General features: G+C 47.9%; 1 protein-coding gene across 4 annotated transcripts in view; it reads left to right on the top strand.

Annotated features, from left to right (window-relative positions):
- Positions 1-1,302: 1,302 nt before the first annotated feature.
- Positions 1,303-18,440, top strand: part of MDGA1 (MAM domain containing glycosylphosphatidylinositol anchor 1) — a 271,881-nt gene continuing 254,743 nt past the window's right edge. For all 4 annotated transcript variants that reach the window (XM_066595295.1, XM_066595292.1, XM_066595293.1 and 1 more), the window contains exon 1: positions 1,303-2,002. In XM_066595295.1, the coding sequence (XP_066451392.1) occupies positions 1,933-2,002 (70 nt within the window). In that variant the 5' untranslated portion in view covers positions 1,303-1,932. The remainder of the gene's footprint in view (positions 2,003-18,440) is intronic.

Raw genomic sequence — 18,440 nt, 5'->3', positions numbered from 1 at the left:
CTGAATAGATGTATAGATAATGGGTAGTGGATAGATATGGAGGATGGATGCATGTGGAAGATGTGTGGGTTGATGGATATAGAGGATGGATGATGCATGGAAGGATAATGAAGCATGTATGGTTGGGTGGTTGTGGGGGATGGCTGATGGATGGATATGGAGGATAAATTAAAAGATGTATAAGAAATGATGGATCCATATGGATGAATGGATTGAAGGATGGATGTGGAGAATGGATAGATGAGTTAATAGATGTGTAGTGAAGGATGGATGAATAGATGTATAATTGATGATGAATGGGTGGATGGATACTGAATGTGGAGGCTGGATGGAGGGTGAATGGATGAATAAATGTATAGATAATGGGTTGTGAATGGATATGACGGACGGATGGATGGATGAATAAATGAATAAAGAATGATGGGTGGATGATGAGTGAATGGACGGATGGATAAATGGTTGTGGGGGATGGATGGATGCATTTGGAGGATGGGTGGGTGGATGGGTATAGAGGATGAATGATGAAAAGAAAGATATTGAAGGATGGATGGATGATGAATGGATGAATAGATGTATAGATAATGGGTTGTGGATGGATATGAAAGATGGATGAAGAGATGTATGATGGATGGATGGATGTACAGATAGGATACAGTAGGTTCAGGTAACTTCAGGCTCCCGCAGGTGATGCTTTGAGTTCACCGGGAGCCCCAGATCAGACAGTGACTTCACAGCACCCCTGGTGGCTGACGTTGGTAGCACTCTTAGCCCCTGATGGATCCCGCAGGTCTGTGATAAACCCTATACATACAGGGGGCAGATATGTAATAGTACAGAGGACCCTGAGACATGCTGGCACTGAGTCAGGCTGTGTGGGCACTGCTGCCATTCACCTTCATGCAACAGGTTCCTAGAGAATGCTAGGACTTTAACCCTTTCCCTGCATGCAGCTTCTGTTGGGTGAGTGCATGGCACAGGGGCATGCATCTGTGTGGCAGTCAGTGCTCAGCTCTGCCCCCTCCTGGCCACTATATGTCTGCAGATCCGACCTTGCTCCCGGTGTCCTGAGGATGGAGGCTCCCTCTGCCTGACACCTCTCCAGCAGCAGCAGCAGCAGGAGGAGGAGGAGAGGAGGAGACAGGCAGCTGCAGCCCCTCTTCTTCCAGGGCTGGATCCTCTCTAATTGGTCCTGGGGGAGGCCCTGGGATTTGGGGTGGAGGCTGCTCCTCTCCTGCTCACATCATGTCATTGGTCCTCAGTTTCTTCATATAAACTGGAGGAGAGCTGAGAAGACAGAGGAGGCTGAGAGCAGCGCCGAGCGGGCAGCGCAACTTCTCCGGCTCTGCTACATCCCGGGGATTAACCCCTTCAGCCACCTGTGACCTGCGGAGTAAATCAGAATCCCGACCCCCCTGTTTGCACAGGATTAACCCTTTCAGCAGGGTGCATGCTTAACCCCTCAGACTCCAGGCACCATTAACTCCTCCAGCACCAGGACTTGTGCAGGATCGACGCCTTCAGGACTTGGGCAGGATTAACCCCTTCAGGACTGTGCCGGATTAACCCCCTGGATTGCCCTATGACTGGCCGGGGCAGTCAGCAGAGTGGAGCAGCAGGTTGATGCCCGGGCACACAGCGCAGGCTGCGCCCGGGGGTCCTGGATGCCGGAGCGGCTGCGGGGAGCAGCAGACACTTGTTGCTGGCTTTGCGCTGCAGGATCGCGGCTCCGGGGAGAGGAGATCTCCGGGGATCTGGTGTGAGGACACAAGGAGGGGGCACACTCACCCCCCTCTATCGTGCCAGGGTGGGGGGCACTGGGCAGCACTTTGGCTGGAGTTGATGGATGTGGCGCTGTGGATGCTGAGACCCCGGAGGATCGTCGGATTCCTGCACTGAGCCTGGCAGCTGGCACTTGGATGCTGCTGGGGTCTGATGATGGGCACATTGTGGCTCCTGTTCCTGTCTCTCCTCCCCGCATCCAGCAGGGGACAAGGCGCTTATGGTAAGCGGCGGGGCCGGGAGGGGATCCTGCACCAGCTCCTGGCACCTCATGCCCCCACTTCCCCCTCACCCACTGGCATTGGGGCACCTACAACCGATGCCCCCATTCTTTGTTGGAGATGTCCTCTAGGAGACCCCATAATGAATCAGGAATGTGAACCCCTATACTAGGTGCCCACATACCCCAGCCCAGGGCATTCACCGCTCTACCAATACATGGTGCCCCCTAACACCTCACCCCTTTCCAACCCTTCTAGGGGCTCTTACTTATGGAACCCTACAAAGCACATTAATATGAACCCCTGAAATCCCATGTCTGCAGATCTCCACACCCCAGCCTAGGGGTCCCCGCAATCTAACGTGAACCCCTTTGCCTACAGGTCTTACAACAATAGCACACCTTTGGTGCCCCTTCTGTCCGCCACCAACAGCTCAATGCCCCCTCACACCTGCCCTCTGGCATCTCATCTAATACCCCTCTCCATTCTGGAAGTGACTGCACCCCATTCCAGGGACACCCGACAATTCACAGCCCATAAGTTCTAGCAGCGCTGTGCCCCCCTAGTGCCCACCTATTGTATACAGTGTTGGATACTATAGTGTATACCAGGCTGTGTGAACCCCCTGTTATACCCCCTCTGCCCCCCTGTACCCCAACTCTCAGACGATAATATCCAGCATCAGATCTGATCATTATTGATCCTAAATTACTGACATCGGGACTTTAAGCGGTCATTTACTGACACTGGGGGCTCTGCGGGGGCTACTGGCATCAGACTGTGCAAAGTCACCGCTTATGCCACTGCTGCCCCCAGGATAAGATCAGACCGGGGGCATTTACTGAGTGCCGCCAGACTGCTTACTGACGGCGTCCTGCAGGGTGATGTCTGTGCCATCTAATGCTCTGCTGCGTTATACTATGCTATATACTGCACCGGTCTGTATACCATATACCCGGGGCAGCAGGTGACTGTACAGGAGCTGAACTGTATAAACTATCGTCTAGCATGCTGTATTATGCTACCATCTCTATTCATACAGTGCTGTACTCTATGCTATATACTGCATGGGGCTATATACCTAATTAGAGGGTATGAAGTGACCATACAGGAGGTGTAGTGGAGCTGAACTGTAATAAACTATAATCTACAATGCTGTATTATCATGCTATCATCTTCATTCATGCTGTGCTCATACTCTATACTAGCGGTATAGTATAGTGTTCTATGCTATACAGTACTAGGCTAAGCTATATTATATTGTGCTATACTATGCTATGCAGTATAGAAGAGGTGTAGTGGAACTGAACTGTAATAAACTATAATCTACAATGCTGTATTATACTATCATCTCCATTCATACTATACAGTACCATACCATACACTGTATGGGGCTATATGGGCAATTACAAAGTATCTAGTGGCAATATAGGAGGTGTAGTGGAACTGAACTGTAATAAACTATAATCTACAATACTGTATTACCCTGTAAACTCAATTCATACTATGCTATACTCTACCCTATGCTATATACTGCACTAACTTGTATATGCTATAAGAGGGCATCAAGTGACAATAGAAGTGATGTAGAAGAGCTCAACTCTAGTCTACGTTCCTTTGTGTCCCATCTTCTCCATTCATACTGTGCTGCTCTCTACCCTGCTATACTACTGTGTATACTGCACAGGGGACTATACAGGGATATACAGTATATGCCATGTTACGGGGGACTATACAGGGATATACAGTATATGCCATGTTACGGGGGACTGTACAGGGATATACAGTATATGCCATGTTACAGGGGACTATACAGGGATATACAGTATATGCCATGTTACAGGGGACTATACAGGGATATACAGTATATGCCATGTTACGGGGGACTGTAGTGGAGCCCAATTGTAATAAACTATAATGAACAGTATATAACTATTCTCCATTCATTGTGTGCTTTACTATATACTTTACAGGACTGTATACCGAATACCCATCTACAGGTGCATGTAGTAGAGGTGAACTGTAATAAGCTATAATCTACAACACTGCATTATACTACATTCTCCACTTATGCCGTGCTGCCCGATATACTCTGTGCTGTTCTGTATGCCAGAGACGTAATTACAGGCACCAAGTAACAGCAGAGGAGCTGAACTGTAATAAACTATAATCTACAGGACTACATTATACTATAGGGTTTTAACAAGCTGTACTCTGTGGTATATATACTATATACTGCACTGGACAATATGCTATTGTATATATACTATTCCAGGGCATCTGGTAGCAGTAAAGGAGCTGAACTGTAATATATTACAAATCTATAATAGTCCATTACACAGGTGCCACCATGTACTATACTCTGCCCTTTAATATATTATATAGTGCACTGGGCGTTATATACCTTATTACAGGCAACAGGTGACAGTATAGGAGCTATAATAGAGCTGTACTATAATAATGTATTACCTACAGTATAATAACCCTGCACTAAGCTAGAATTAGTACACTCTACTTGAGATTGCAGTTCTGTAGTGTATAATGCCCTTTACCGTGCCATACCTTACTGCAACGTAATAAATTATAATCTACACTATATCCTGCACCATGTTGTAGCTGCACCGTAATAATGCTGAGCTATAATTCATCCTTTAGTGTACGGTTATAGACTGTGCCGTGCGATCTCAGGACTATATACAGATTTTATGTGTGACTGTAGAGCAGGAGCAATGGAGAGGCTCTGTAATAAACTATAATCTCCAATATAAGAATAGTGCATTACATTGTTGTCTGCAGTATGTAATACAATGCACTACTATATACTACACTGTATTATCCCATGACTATCTTCATAGGGCAGAAGGTGAGAGCAGAGGTGGTGTAGTGATGCTGTACTGTAATATGCTATAATCTACAGTATAATAGTCCTGCATTATAATACAGTATCCATTATATGAATGTAATGATAATATATCCTTTACTATACATTATATACTGCTTTGTAGCTATATGGCAGCATGTGACACTAGAGAAGGTATATTCATGCTGTACTGTAATACACTATAATAGTCGGGTACCATGCTGCTTTGTACTGTGCTATTCTATATGTTGCTGTATATAATGGTCCAACTATACATAGATTTGATAGGGTAATGGACAGTATGTGACAGAGCGGGAGGAGTGATGCAGCACTGTAATCTATTATATAGTAAACATCTCCTAATATATAATATACTGCCATATGTTATATCCTACGGTGCTATATTATATACTGCACTATATTAGCCCAGGACTATATCCATAGGTACAGTAGGTGATTACGGAGCAGAAGCAGGTGAGCTGGACTGTAATAAACTATAATCCTGGAGCCAGTAGAATAATGCTGTGCTATAACATGGTCTATACTGTACCATATACTGCACTGTGTTACCTCTGGACTATGTACTTGGCAGGGGCACGGCCACCTCAGGCAGCAGTCTGCAGGACCTCAGAGGGGCGGCGGGTTGCTACTTGGCTGGGATTTGTTTTCTACTGGCCATGTTAATGGGCGATAAAAAATAATTGCCAACTGTGAGTCGGGCGGCCAGCAGCCCCACGATGATTTCACGTACTTGCTCCATAGTTTGGGTCTGGCACAGCTGCTGTAATCAGAGTGTGGCCCCTGACCTCTCCCCTGGCGTTTGTGTTCCAGCATGCAGACGCCGGTCTGAACACAGCGCAAACGCTGGGCGGAAAGATCAGGAGTCACAGAATGATCTCAGGAGCAGCCGCCGCCGGATCAGAACTACAGAGCAAGTGAGTTAAATGCTTGTGGGGTTGCTCCCGGCTGGGGGTCAATATTACTACTGGGGTCACTATGGTGGTCACTATTACTACTGGGGTCACTATGGGGGGCACTATTACTACTAGGGATGCTAATAGGGGTCACTATTACTATTGGGGCCACTATGGTGGTCACTATTACTACTGGGGTCACTATGGGGGGCACTATTACTACTGGGGTCACTATGGTGGTCACTATTACTACTAGGGATGCTAATGGGGGTCACTATTACTATTGGGGCCACTATAGGGGTCACTGTTACTACTGGGGTCACTATGGGGGTCACTATTACTACTAGGGATGCTAATGGGGATCACTATTTCTATTGAGGCCACTATGAGGGTATCTATTACTATTGGATCACTAAGGGGTCACTATTACTACTGGGGCCACTTTGGAGGTCACTATTACTACTGGGGCCACTGTGGAGGTCACTATAGGGGCTACTATTATTATTTGGGTCACTATTACTTTTCCACTTCAGACGAGTCTCATTGGTTTAAATATGTGTTGGCTATCCTTTGTATTGGCGATTACAGTGTCTGTAAAAGTCGTGGTGTTTCTTTGTGGGCAAGTCACCATTTCACACTTTTCCTTAGCCAGCATAAAGGCTTGGGGCACCCCTGTAATTAGGTATTGCAGTGCAGTTTAAGAGTACTGCAGTGTAAAACACTATAATGTACATTATTAATACTACCGTGCTATAGTCTATATACTGCACTGTATTATCCCAGGACTATATACATACGTACAGGCCAGCAGGTGATTATAGAGCAGAAGCAGGGAGCTGGACTGTAATACACTATAATGTACATTCACATGTAGCAAAAATGCTGCAGATTTTCCGCAGCAGAAAAGTCTGGCAAAATCTGCATCAAAATCCGCATCTATGACTGAAATTCAGACGTGAACCCGCAGATGATTTCAGCCACACATTCAGCATCTCCATTCCCCTCTGAATACCGAGCGCTGCCAGGACCGAGAGCGCGGGGCGCCCCACCACATAGCAGCTGCTACCAAGCACCGCCGTCGCTGGTCAGGTGTGCGCTGCGCTCCCGCTGCTGGCAGTGCTCAGTATTCAGAGGTGAACGGAGATGCTGAAAGTACAGGATGAAATCAGCTGCGGATTCCCAGATGAACCCCAGTCCCCGTCTCCACCAACATTGCGGATTCCCAGCCGAACCCCAGTCACCGTCTCCACCAACGCTGCGGATTCACAGCTGAACCCCAGTCACCGTCTCCACCAATGCTGCGGATTCACAGCCGAACCCCAGTCACCGTCTCCACCAACACTGCGGATTCCCAGCCGAACCCCAGTCACCGTCTCCACCAACGCTGCGGATTCACAGCTGAACCCCAGTCACCGTCTCCACCAATGCTGCGGATTCACAGCCGAACCCCAGTCACCGTCTCCACCAATGCTGCGGATTCACAGCCGAACCCCAGTCACCGTCTCCACCAATGCTGCGGATTCACAGCCGAACCCCAGTCACTGTCTCCACCAACGCTGCGGATTCATAGCCGAACCCCAGTCACCGTCTCCACCAATGCTGCGGATTCACAGCCGAACCCCAGTCACCGTCTCCACCAACGCTGCGGATTCACAGCTGAACCCCAGTCACCGTCTCCACCAATGCTGCGGATTCACAGCTGAACCCCAGTCACCGTCTCCACCAATGCTGCGGATTCACAGCCGAACCCCAGTCACCGTCTCCACCAATGCTGCGGATTCACAGCCGAACCCCAGTCACCGTCTCCACCAACGCTGCGGATTCATAGCCGAACCCCAGTCACCGTCTCCACCAATGCTGCGGATTCCCAGCCAAACCCCAGTCACCGTCTCCACCAACACTGCGGATTCCCAGCCGAACCCCAGTCACCGTCTCCACCAACGCTGCGGATTCACAGCTGAACCCCAGTCACCGTCTCCACCAATGCTGCGGATTCACAGCCGAACCCCAGTCACCGTCTCCACCAATGCTGCGGATTCACAGCCGAACCCCAGTCACCGTCTCCACCAATGCTGCGGATTCACAGCCGAACCCCAGTCACCGTCTCCACCAACGCTGCGGATTCATAGCCGAACCCCAGTCACCGTCTCCACCAATGCTGCGGATTCACAGCCGAACCCCAGTCACCGTCTCCACCAACGCTGCAGATTCACAGCCGAACCCCAGTCACCGTCTCCACCAATGCTGCGGATTCCCAGCCGAACCCCAGTCACCGTCTCCACCAACGCTGCGGATTCCCAGCCGAACCCCAGTCACCGTCTCCACCAGCGCTGCGGATTCCCAGCCGAACCCCAGTCACCGTTTCCACCAACTCTGCGGATTCATAGCCGAACCCCAGTCACCGTCTCCACCAACGCTGCGGATTCACAGCCGAACCCCAGTCACCGTCTCCACCAACGCTGCGGATTCACAGCCGAACCCCAGTCACCGTCTCCACCAACGCTGCGGATTTTGGATGCAGAAATGCTGCAGATTAGACATGGATTTTTCCACTACATATGAACTTACCTTAATATCTAGTTATTACTACACCGATCTATAGTCATCAGTATACTAGTCTATACTGTGCCATATACTGCACTGTGTTATCCCAGGACTATATACATATGTATATGCCAGCAGGTGATTAGAGAGCAGAAGCAGGGAGCTGGACTGTAATACACTATAATGTACAGTTATTACTACACTGATCTAGAATTACACTTTAATGTGCGGTATGTTACTACCACACTAATCTAGAGTCATCAATATATTATTAGCCTTCTATATTCTACAGTCACCATAATACTGTGCTGCACTCTATACTGCCCATAAGGTCACCCCTGGTATCCAGAGTTACTACAACTCCCATCATTCTTCATGTCACCTCTACTATCCAGAGTTACTACAACTCCCATCATTCTTCATGTCACCCCTGGTATCCAGAGTTACTACAACTCCCATCATTCTTCATGTCACCCCTGGTATCCAGAGTTACTACAACTCCCATCATTCTTCATGTCACCTCTGATATCCAGAGTTACTACAACTCCCATCATTCTTCATGTCACCCCTGGTATCCAGAGTTACTACAACTCCCATCATTCTTCATGTCACCGCTACTATCCAGAGTTACTACAACTCCCATCATTCTTCATGGCACCTCTGATGCTGAGTTACTATAACTCCCATCATTCCTCATGTTACTGCTACTATCCAGAGTTACTACAACTCCCATCATTCCTCCTGTCCCCTCTCTAGTGTCTATAATTACTACAACTCCCATCATTCCTCCTGTCCCCTCTCTAGTGTCTATAATTACTACAACTCCCATCATTCCTCCTGTCCCCTCTCTAGTGTCTATAATTACTACAACTCCCATCATTCCTCCTGTCCCCTCTCTAGTGTCTATAATTACTACAACTCCCATCATTCCTCGCATCACCTCTCTAGTGTCCATAATTACTACAACTCCCATCATTCTTCTTGCCATCCGTCTGCAGTCCTTTTCTTTTCCCTTTACGCTGCAGAAGAGAAGAATTGGGTTTGTTTCAGTTTTTTGTGGATGTGATAAACACGACGCACATAGATAAAAGCTGACATACGGACCGAACCCGGAGTCACACGGAGCTGCGCACATGGGAAAAAACGTTATATTGTTGCGGACATAACCTGGGCGTTATACAAGCATGCAGCCAGGCTGGGGGCCCCTCTACACGGGCCGATAATCATTCACATCCGGTGAGAAGCTGAATGATTGTCGTTTAGTGTAAATACTGCGCCGAATGAACGACGAATGAGAATTAGTTTGTGTCTCATTCAGTTTCTGCATGCGTAAAAACTGAGCGACGGATCGGCCGTGTAAACAGGCAGTCGCCCGCTGATGAACGCCTGCCTGCTTATTATGAATGATGGGGGGCCAGAATGGTCTCCGGCCCGCTCCGCCTCCATTCACCGAGCGACGATCCACCTGGGAAGACTGTTGGAGATCTACGCCTGACAGATCGTCCCGCGCAAAAGGGCCCTTAGGTGAGCGCATTGTACACGTCCATACTGCGGATCTGTAATACAACAGTGCATCATCAGTATTTGCCTCCGTATAGTATATTTCTTACTGGAAAAACAATAATCCGTATTTGCCCAACAGAAAATAGCGGCAATATGGCGCAAAAACGCAAAAAAATAGGTCATGCTGCATTTTTAAAAAACATCCGTGAAAAATACGGCTATGTGGATACCTTTATATACATTATCTCCTCATTACAGTCCACAAGGCACGGACCACATATGGAGCTAATCTGAGGCGGCGCTGAGGCGGCGGTCGCACTTGGCATTTCTCTGACATTTCTGAATTGACTTTTTTAAAAAAAAACTAAAAAGGAAAAAAAATAGTTTTTTTTTTTGTTTTTTTTTTAAAGCATGCAATTTTTTGACGTAGTTTTTTTTTTTTACACACCAAGTGTGAACGCAGCCCGAGGGCTCCTTTACCCGCCCTGATTCTTGCCTGCGATCAAGGATATAACTTGTTGATTGCTGCTTAGTAGGTAGTTTTTACACAGCTGGATGATCACAATTATAGGGTTAAAAATGGTCGGCTTTCATCATGCGCCCATCGCCCCATTCAGATCTGCAGCTGAGGAGCGAGCGTTTTATCCCCGTGTTCATCAGCTGACCGCTGTCATATTCCGACCAGCCAATGATCTGTGAAACAACTTCATGCCCAGTCATTGGGAGCCCATAGAAAAGGGCCTTAACCCCAGGACCTCCAATTAGGCTAATACAGAGGGGTCACTCCTTTATAGGAAATCACCTATGTTACCCCCACATATGTTTAGCACAGACTCAGGAGCTGACAGGATAATAGAGAACACTTAAAGTGACAGCGTCTTTATGGCTGCATATAGAAACCACTGATCAAAGGAAAAATCCTCTTTACAACAGTGACATCTTCAGGCTGAAAAGGGAATTACACTCATAAATAGAAAATCGTACAGCGCCTTTTAAATGAAACTGAGAGAGGCTTCAGGGGTGTTTTTGTTTTTATGTAAAAGTTTAATCTGCGTTGAAATGAAAAATTCTGCAATTTTCCAACAGACTTTATAGTCCAACATCCCCATTTTCAGGCTATTTGCTCCCTGTCAGTGAATGAGAACACTCTTGTCTACCAACAGAGGCAGTAACGGCTCGCTCACATTAGCGTTAGGGGGATTCAGTTTTCCTGCTCCATTCGGGGCGCCCCCTGGCTAAATGGCGCTGAAGGGCTCCAAGTGACTATCAGGGGGCTCATTGAATTACTGGCCAGCAGTCCGGTAGTTTGCTGGGGTTACAGGGCGACGTAGCGCAGCCTGCTGTGGGGCTTTGTCCTGTTCTCTGGTGGAAATCAGCGACAAAACAGCACATTGATGTGAATGAACTTCCGCCCTGTAGATAACCCTGTGTGCTGAAGTGAGGAGCAGATACAATTGTATCAGTGTAGACAATGCTCTGTGAGCTCAGCAGATGCTGCACAAATCTCTGCGCTAGCTTGTTACAATGTATCAGTGTGGTGTGCAGGATGTTTACACGCTCATTGCCAAACACAATCCCCCCCCCCCCCCCCAGAAGTTAGAATGAAACTTTCTCTGTGTGATTGTAACATTGATAGAAGTGACTCTAAGATCAGAGCAAGAGAATTTATTGTGGAGAACTGATCTCTCATAGTAAGGCTCTAGTACCCTGTTGTACCGCCTCTAGCTTGGATACAAGATGTGATACAGGCGGGCATGGAGGCTCTAGTACCCTGTTGTACCGCCTCTAGCTTAGATACAACATGTGATTCAGGCAGGCATGGAGGCTCTAGTACCCTGTTATACTGCCTCTAGCTTGGATACAAGATGTGATACAGGCGGGCATAGAGGCTCTAGTACCCTGTTGTACCACCTATAGCTTGGATACAAGATGTGATACAGGTGGGCATGGAGGCTCTAGTACCCTGTTGTACTGCCTCTAGCTTGGATACAAGATGTGATACAGGGGCATAGAGGCTCTGGTACCCTGTTGTACCACCTCTAGCTTGGATACAAGATGTGATACAGGTGGGCATGGAGGCTCTGGTACCCTGTTGTACCGCCTCTAGCTTGGATACAAGATGTGATGCGAGCGGGCATGGAGGCTCTAGTACCGTGTTGTACTGCCTCTAGCTTGGATACATGTTCTACTGGTGATAAATCTGGTGACCTGGTAGCCATGGAAGTGTGACAATGTTGTGGGGGCTCCAGTGTCCCCCTTGTGTGTGCGGCCAAGCATTATCGTGCTGCCTCTTGGATGACTTGTGTCTGCAGTATGTCTCTCATACCACCTACTGGTGGTCTGTAGGGGGCATCCTGAGCCCGCTCACCTTGTGTGCCCTCACACATCTACTGGTCCCAACACCTCCTAACAGTCTGGTCAGACGCTCCTCTCTACTGGTGGTCTGTCAGGGGCGTCCTGAGCCCGGCCACCTTGTGTGCCCTCACACATCCACTGGTCCCAACACCCCCTAACAGTCTGGTCAGACGCTCCTCTCTACTGGTGGTCTGTCGGGGGGTCCTGCGCCCGATCACCTTGTGTGCCCTCACACATCCACTGGTCCCAACATCTCCTACCAGTCTGGCCAGAACGGCCCGGTGGGGGACAATTCATAGATACGACCATCCAGCTTCTCACATCCCAATAATGCGCCCCCCTCTGGTAACGGGGTGAAATCTCTTCTCTGCGTCGTAGAGGCATCTAGTGGTCAACAAGCTCTGCAAGCAGAAGAGGAGGTCACTACACACAAGGAGTCTCCGAGAGCCTTTTATAGGCCAACGGGGAACCAGTTTTAGGGCCTCCAGTGACAAGACCGTCCATCTAATCACTATAACTCTCATCATTTGTATTTCTGCCTGAGATGGAACCGCAGTTTTACAGCAAAATGACAACTTCTTCTGGGGGTCGGAGTGTTTTAGACAAAGAGTGTATCCCAGAGCATTGTGTGTCCGGATACATTGTATCCCCCTCCGCTGACTGCAGGGCTGGTGATGCACGGGGTTACGGCTTCTGAGTGGAAACAAGCATTTACTCATTCACGGACGCAAAAAGAGACCTTAAAAAAGGTGAAAAACAAAAACACCCGGGCATATTTGTAAATCAGTCGCTGGCATAAAAAATTGCAAAATTTTACACAAGGCATTCTTATGCAAAAAAATGTGCATCTTTTGGCATTCTTGTGCTGTTGTTTGCTAGATTCTCGAAAAGGGTAGATGGCTTGTAGAAGGGGGCATGACACCCCCCCCCCCCCCCACCGACACATTTATGTGTAATTTATGACGGAAACTAGCGTAGAGTTATACCAGAAATCAACCCCAGGTCGGACCTGGAGGACATCTGTGGAGGCGCACGGAGGTACCAAGATGTGCTGCTGTGGTGGCACCATAATCCTGCTGTAAGCGGCCCCTTGTTTGATGCAAATCAACTTTAAAAAGTTTCTTACTGCTTTGCACCAAAAAATGTTTCGCCTCTCACAAAACTGTTCACAAGTATCTAGAAAAGGAGGCGGGATTTAAGTGAATTGGACAAATTAAAGAATTTTGACTTTAAAAAATTCCACATTTTTTAACAATCTCACTGCAGTAACTTGGTGAAGTACAAAGTGACCCCACACAGTGACAACTCTCTGACTACAGGACACGCAGTCCTATGTAACAGTGATAAGTCTCTAAGGACAGATAATGCAGTAGATGTGACCTGCAGTCCTATGTAAGGTCTCATTTCCACGGGCGGGTCGGATTCTGCATGCGGGAGCCCACAGCGGAATCCGACTCCACCAGCAGCAGTGCCCCTGCACACCTCACATCTTGTGTCTTTTTCTGTACCGCAGATGGCCCACATGGCTCGCAGCCCGCGGGTCGGATGGCTTCCATTGACTTCAATGGAAGCCGTCCTTGCGGGAACCGCAGAAAAATGGAGCATGCTACGATTTTTCATCTGCGAGCGGAAACCACAATTGGTTTCCACTCATGTGCATGAAGAACGCCCGCTCCGGATTCCGCAGCAAAAATCCGCCCGTGTGCATGAGATCGCATGCCATATCATAATATCACCATAGGTTGTACAAAACGAGTAACTCAGCTCTGCTACATTTGTACCCTGGGGACACTGGGCAGACAAGTGTAAGAGCTGTACAGTCAGGGTCAGGTCAGACACATTTTCTTCTCTCACAGGGTTAAGTTTCCCCTGCAGTAACTGAGGCGACAGCTTCTCCTTACATAGGACTGCAGCAATCCACCCTCCGGTTTTATATGAGGACTCCGGAGGTGGCCCACTGAGAAATTCCCAGAAAGAAGCGGAGCTGCGATGAGGCTGGAAACAGGACGGAGCAGGGAATTGTGGGGGTGGAAAACAATGGGGGTCTGTTACTCCACCGGACACAGTGACCACCCAGGATCAGAAGGACATTAAACGGCCATTGTGTGATATTTCCCCCGACCCAGTGGGGTCACGTCATAAATTTCTGCCTGTAAGCCGCAGTTAAGTGGGGGTGAATTGTTTCATTCATTCGCATTCTCTCCTGTTCTTAGGAGCTGACACTCTAATGCTTCAAGGCAGGCGGCGGTCTAAGAGGATTTCCAGTAAGTGCGTTAGTGTTACTTCACTGTTACCAGAGCCCCTTTATATTATTTCCTCTGTGCATCCCAAGAAAGTCATGGCTTGTTTAATGAGATGTAAGCTCCACCCCTGAGAACGCTGACCCTCCCCTCAGTACACTGACCCTCCCCTCAGTACACTGCCATGTCCAAGTACAATGATCCACCCCTGAATACACTGTCTTGCGGATAAATTTACTGATCCACCCCTGAATACACAGTGCTGCCCCTTAATAGTCTAATCAACACCTGTATTCACTGACACCTTCCCAAATGCGTTGACCCACCAAAAAAACCACTGACCTGCCACTAACTTAATGGACCCACCCCTAAATACACTGACCAGACCCTGAATTTACTGATCCACCCCTGAATACACCGACCTGCCCCTGAATTCACTGACCCACCGCTGAATATACTGATCTACCGCTAAATACACTGACAAGCTCCTGAATTTTGTGACCTACCACTGAATACAACACCCTTCCCCGAATTCACTAACCCGCCACTAAATAATCTAATCACTGACCCACCCCTGAATACACTGAGCCACCCTGAATTCACCAATCCATCCCCAATTCCACTGATCCGTTCCTGAATTTCAGTTACCTACTGCAGACTTCACTATCCCACCAATAAATAGTCGAACCCATCCCTGAACTCACTGACCCACTCCTGAATTAATGGATCTGCCCCTGAGCACACTGACCCACGTCTGAATTAATGGACCTGCCCCTAAGCACACTGACCCACCCCTAAACAGTCTAACCTACCCCTGAATTCACTGACCAACTCCTGAATTAATGGACGTGCCCCTGAGCACACTGACCCCCCCTCCCTGCTAAACAGTCTAACCTGCCCCTCAATTCACTGACCCACTCCTGAATTAATGAATCTGCCCCTGAGCACACTTACCCGCCCCTAAACAGTCTAACCTGTCCCTGAATTCACTGACCCACTCCTGAATTAATGAATCTGCCCCTGAGCACACTGACCCACCCCTAAACAGTCTAACCTGTCCCTGAATTCACTGACCCACTCCTGAATTAATGGACCTGCCCCTGAGCACACTGACCCGCCCCTAAACAGTCTAACCTGCCCCTGAATTCACTGACCCTCCCCTGAATTAATGGACCTGCCCCTGAACACACTGACCCGCCCCTAAACAGTCTAACCTGCCCCTGAATTCACTGACCCTCCCCTGAATTAATGGACCTGCCCCTGAGCACACTGACCCGCCCCTAAACAGTCTAACCTGCCCCTGAATTCACTGACCCTCCCCTGAATTAATGGACCTGCCCCTGAGCACACTGACCCGCCCCTAAACAGTCTAACCTGTTCCTGAATTCACTGAGCCACTGTTGAATTCCTGGAAACATGAATGGAAACTTTCATTTAAACAGTCAAATCAATCCCTAAATACACTGATTTGCCCTTAAACACTGATCCCCTCCTGAACTCATGAATCCACCCCTGAGGACACTGACCTGCCCCTAAACATTCTAATCAATCCCTGAATACACTGATTTGCCCCGAAACACTGATCCGCTGCTAAATACAGTAGCCCCATGTTTGACACAACTGCTGTTCTGTTAGACTGGCCTGTCAGGTTTGTGCTGCTGGGATCTGTTGTTCTACATGGGTTTCCAGGAGCACACCTTCACAGGTGTGGAATAATTGTGCTGGCTGTGTGTGGATTTCTCCAGCCAGCCAATCTCCACTGGTCTGCTGCATATATATACCAACCCCTCTGCAAGAGGAAGCTGATATCCATTCACTCTAGGGTTTGGTTTTCTTGCATGCCTGTTATGTGTTTGTGTGTGTGTGTGTGTGTGTGTGTGTGTGTGTGTGTGTGTGAAGGTGTATAGGTGTGAACAGTGTCATGTTCAGTGTCTGTGCAGATGGTTGGATATCAGGTGTGAACAGGCATGTTCAGTGTATATGCGTGTGAACAGTGATGTGTTCTGTTGGTCTGTGCAGGTGGCCAGACATTAGGTATGATGAGTCTTGTTCTGTGTTGCATGCTATCCCTAGTTTGTTGGTGTGAACTGTGTCCTGTCCTGCTTTGGATTATTTACCATCTCTGGGCTAGTGAGGTCCTTAGGATCCAGGCAGGGACGTCCTTATCAGGACGATCATTCTGCTTGCAGGCAGGTTTCACAAGGAAGTTTTCTCGCTAGATTAAAGACCTGCGAGACAACAAGAACCCGTGACGTGGGCACGCGGACTTAAGTGACTTGGCCAGTGACTTCATGAACCAATACCTCGTATATATGATAGCTATTCCATCTGGTGATGTGTGCAGGTATGCTTGGTGAATGTTTTGGTTATTCGTTTAGTCTTTATGTGATGTCTTTCTGTGAGTCCTGTTCCCAGTTCACTGTCCCTTGGTGTTGCGTGTGTGCGTTTGTGTAGTATATCAGATTACGCAGCCGGCGCGTCCCGTGTGGACATAACATCGCCATTGTTAAAGTGATCTGTTAAATCTTTCACATGCTTAACTCTGCTACATCTGATGAATTTAACACACCTACACTTAGCTCTGTCACCACTCACAATCACAGCTCTGCTGCATCTGACAAGAATACTACACCAGATAAACTGAGTCCTACCAGTACTACTCAACTTAGTTACATCAATTAAATACAATAGTACATCTCACAAACTCAACTCTGCTACACCTGACAAATTTAACACAACTATATCAGATAAACTCAACTCCGCAGCCACTCTTAAACCCAACTCTGCTGCATCTGACCAACTCAAATGCACAGAATAAACACAGTTCTGCTATGGCTGACAAAGCGATCCAATCCTGTTACCTCTGACAATCTCAGCTCCACTACACCACATAAACGGAGTCCTATTACAGCTCAGAAGCTCAAATCTGCTACTCCAGCTAAACACAGCTATATTACATCTGACAAACTCATATGCACTACATCTTACAAAGTCAACTGTTCTACTTGTGTCAAACTCACTTTGTTCATTCTAACAAACTCAGCTCAACTACACCAGATATGCTTGGCTATACAACGTGTGACCCATAATGAAATCAATGAATTCGCAACATATCCTTCTACGTCGTTTTCGTTCGTGGCGCACGCGGTCAGTGGGATGAGAAGAATAGTCATCTCTATTCTGTGCGTGTATCACTTTAAGACAGTCTGATGATGGCTAATTATTGGCACATTCATCTGATTGTCGCAGGGGGCGGAGTTTTTCATCTGTCATACATTATACATGGAGCCTCTCATATTTGCAATTATCTACTTGAACCTTTGTCTCCGGTCAATTATTGAGGAGCCGGATAGCGGGCAGCGCCTGACTCCGCGGCTCGTAGGTGGCGACTTCAAAGCCTCAGTCGCCATATATATTTCATACGTCCCTCGCCCATGGAGGCGCCTGGATGAGCCTATTAATGGGGTTGTGAGGAATCCTCCGTTGTGCTCGGTGTCACTGGAGATGATAATATATTCGCCAAGAGAATGCGGAGCAGCCTTGGTTGTTAGCGAAGCGAGAGCTCGCCGCAGCGCCCCCCACACACCGCTCTCCTACTAAGACCAAACGGAATAGCTGAACCCCAAATCCTCCTTTAACCCTAAGAATTCAAAATCCATATTCTTCTCTCCTGAAAACATGAGTCATATAATAATATCTTCTAATATACTCCAGTCACATCCAGAGCTGCATTCAAACTCCTGCTGGCTTTTTGCTAGTTCTCAGGCTACAGAATTTCACATCCCCCACTGCCCCCTACTGGTTTATCCCTGCTTAACCCTAAGAAGGTATAATTCACACACGTCTATGTTGAAAACATGAGTCACAGAATATCTTGTATTCCAGTCACATCCAGAGCCGCATTCAATAATCCTGCTGGCCTCCTGCTAGCTCCTAGGCTGCAGAACCTCATGCCTAACCACTGCCCCCTGCTGGTTCCATTTTCTTTGACCTGAGAAGTCCAAATAAACATCTTTTCATCCTG

This window comes from Eleutherodactylus coqui, chromosome 3 (assembly GCF_035609145.1).
Source record: "Eleutherodactylus coqui strain aEleCoq1 chromosome 3, aEleCoq1.hap1, whole genome shotgun sequence".
NCBI classification, from domain to species: Eukaryota; Metazoa; Chordata; class Amphibia; order Anura; family Eleutherodactylidae; genus Eleutherodactylus; species Eleutherodactylus coqui.
The sequence above is the reverse complement of the archived record's forward strand: the minus strand, read 5'-3'. Positions and strand labels throughout refer to the sequence as shown.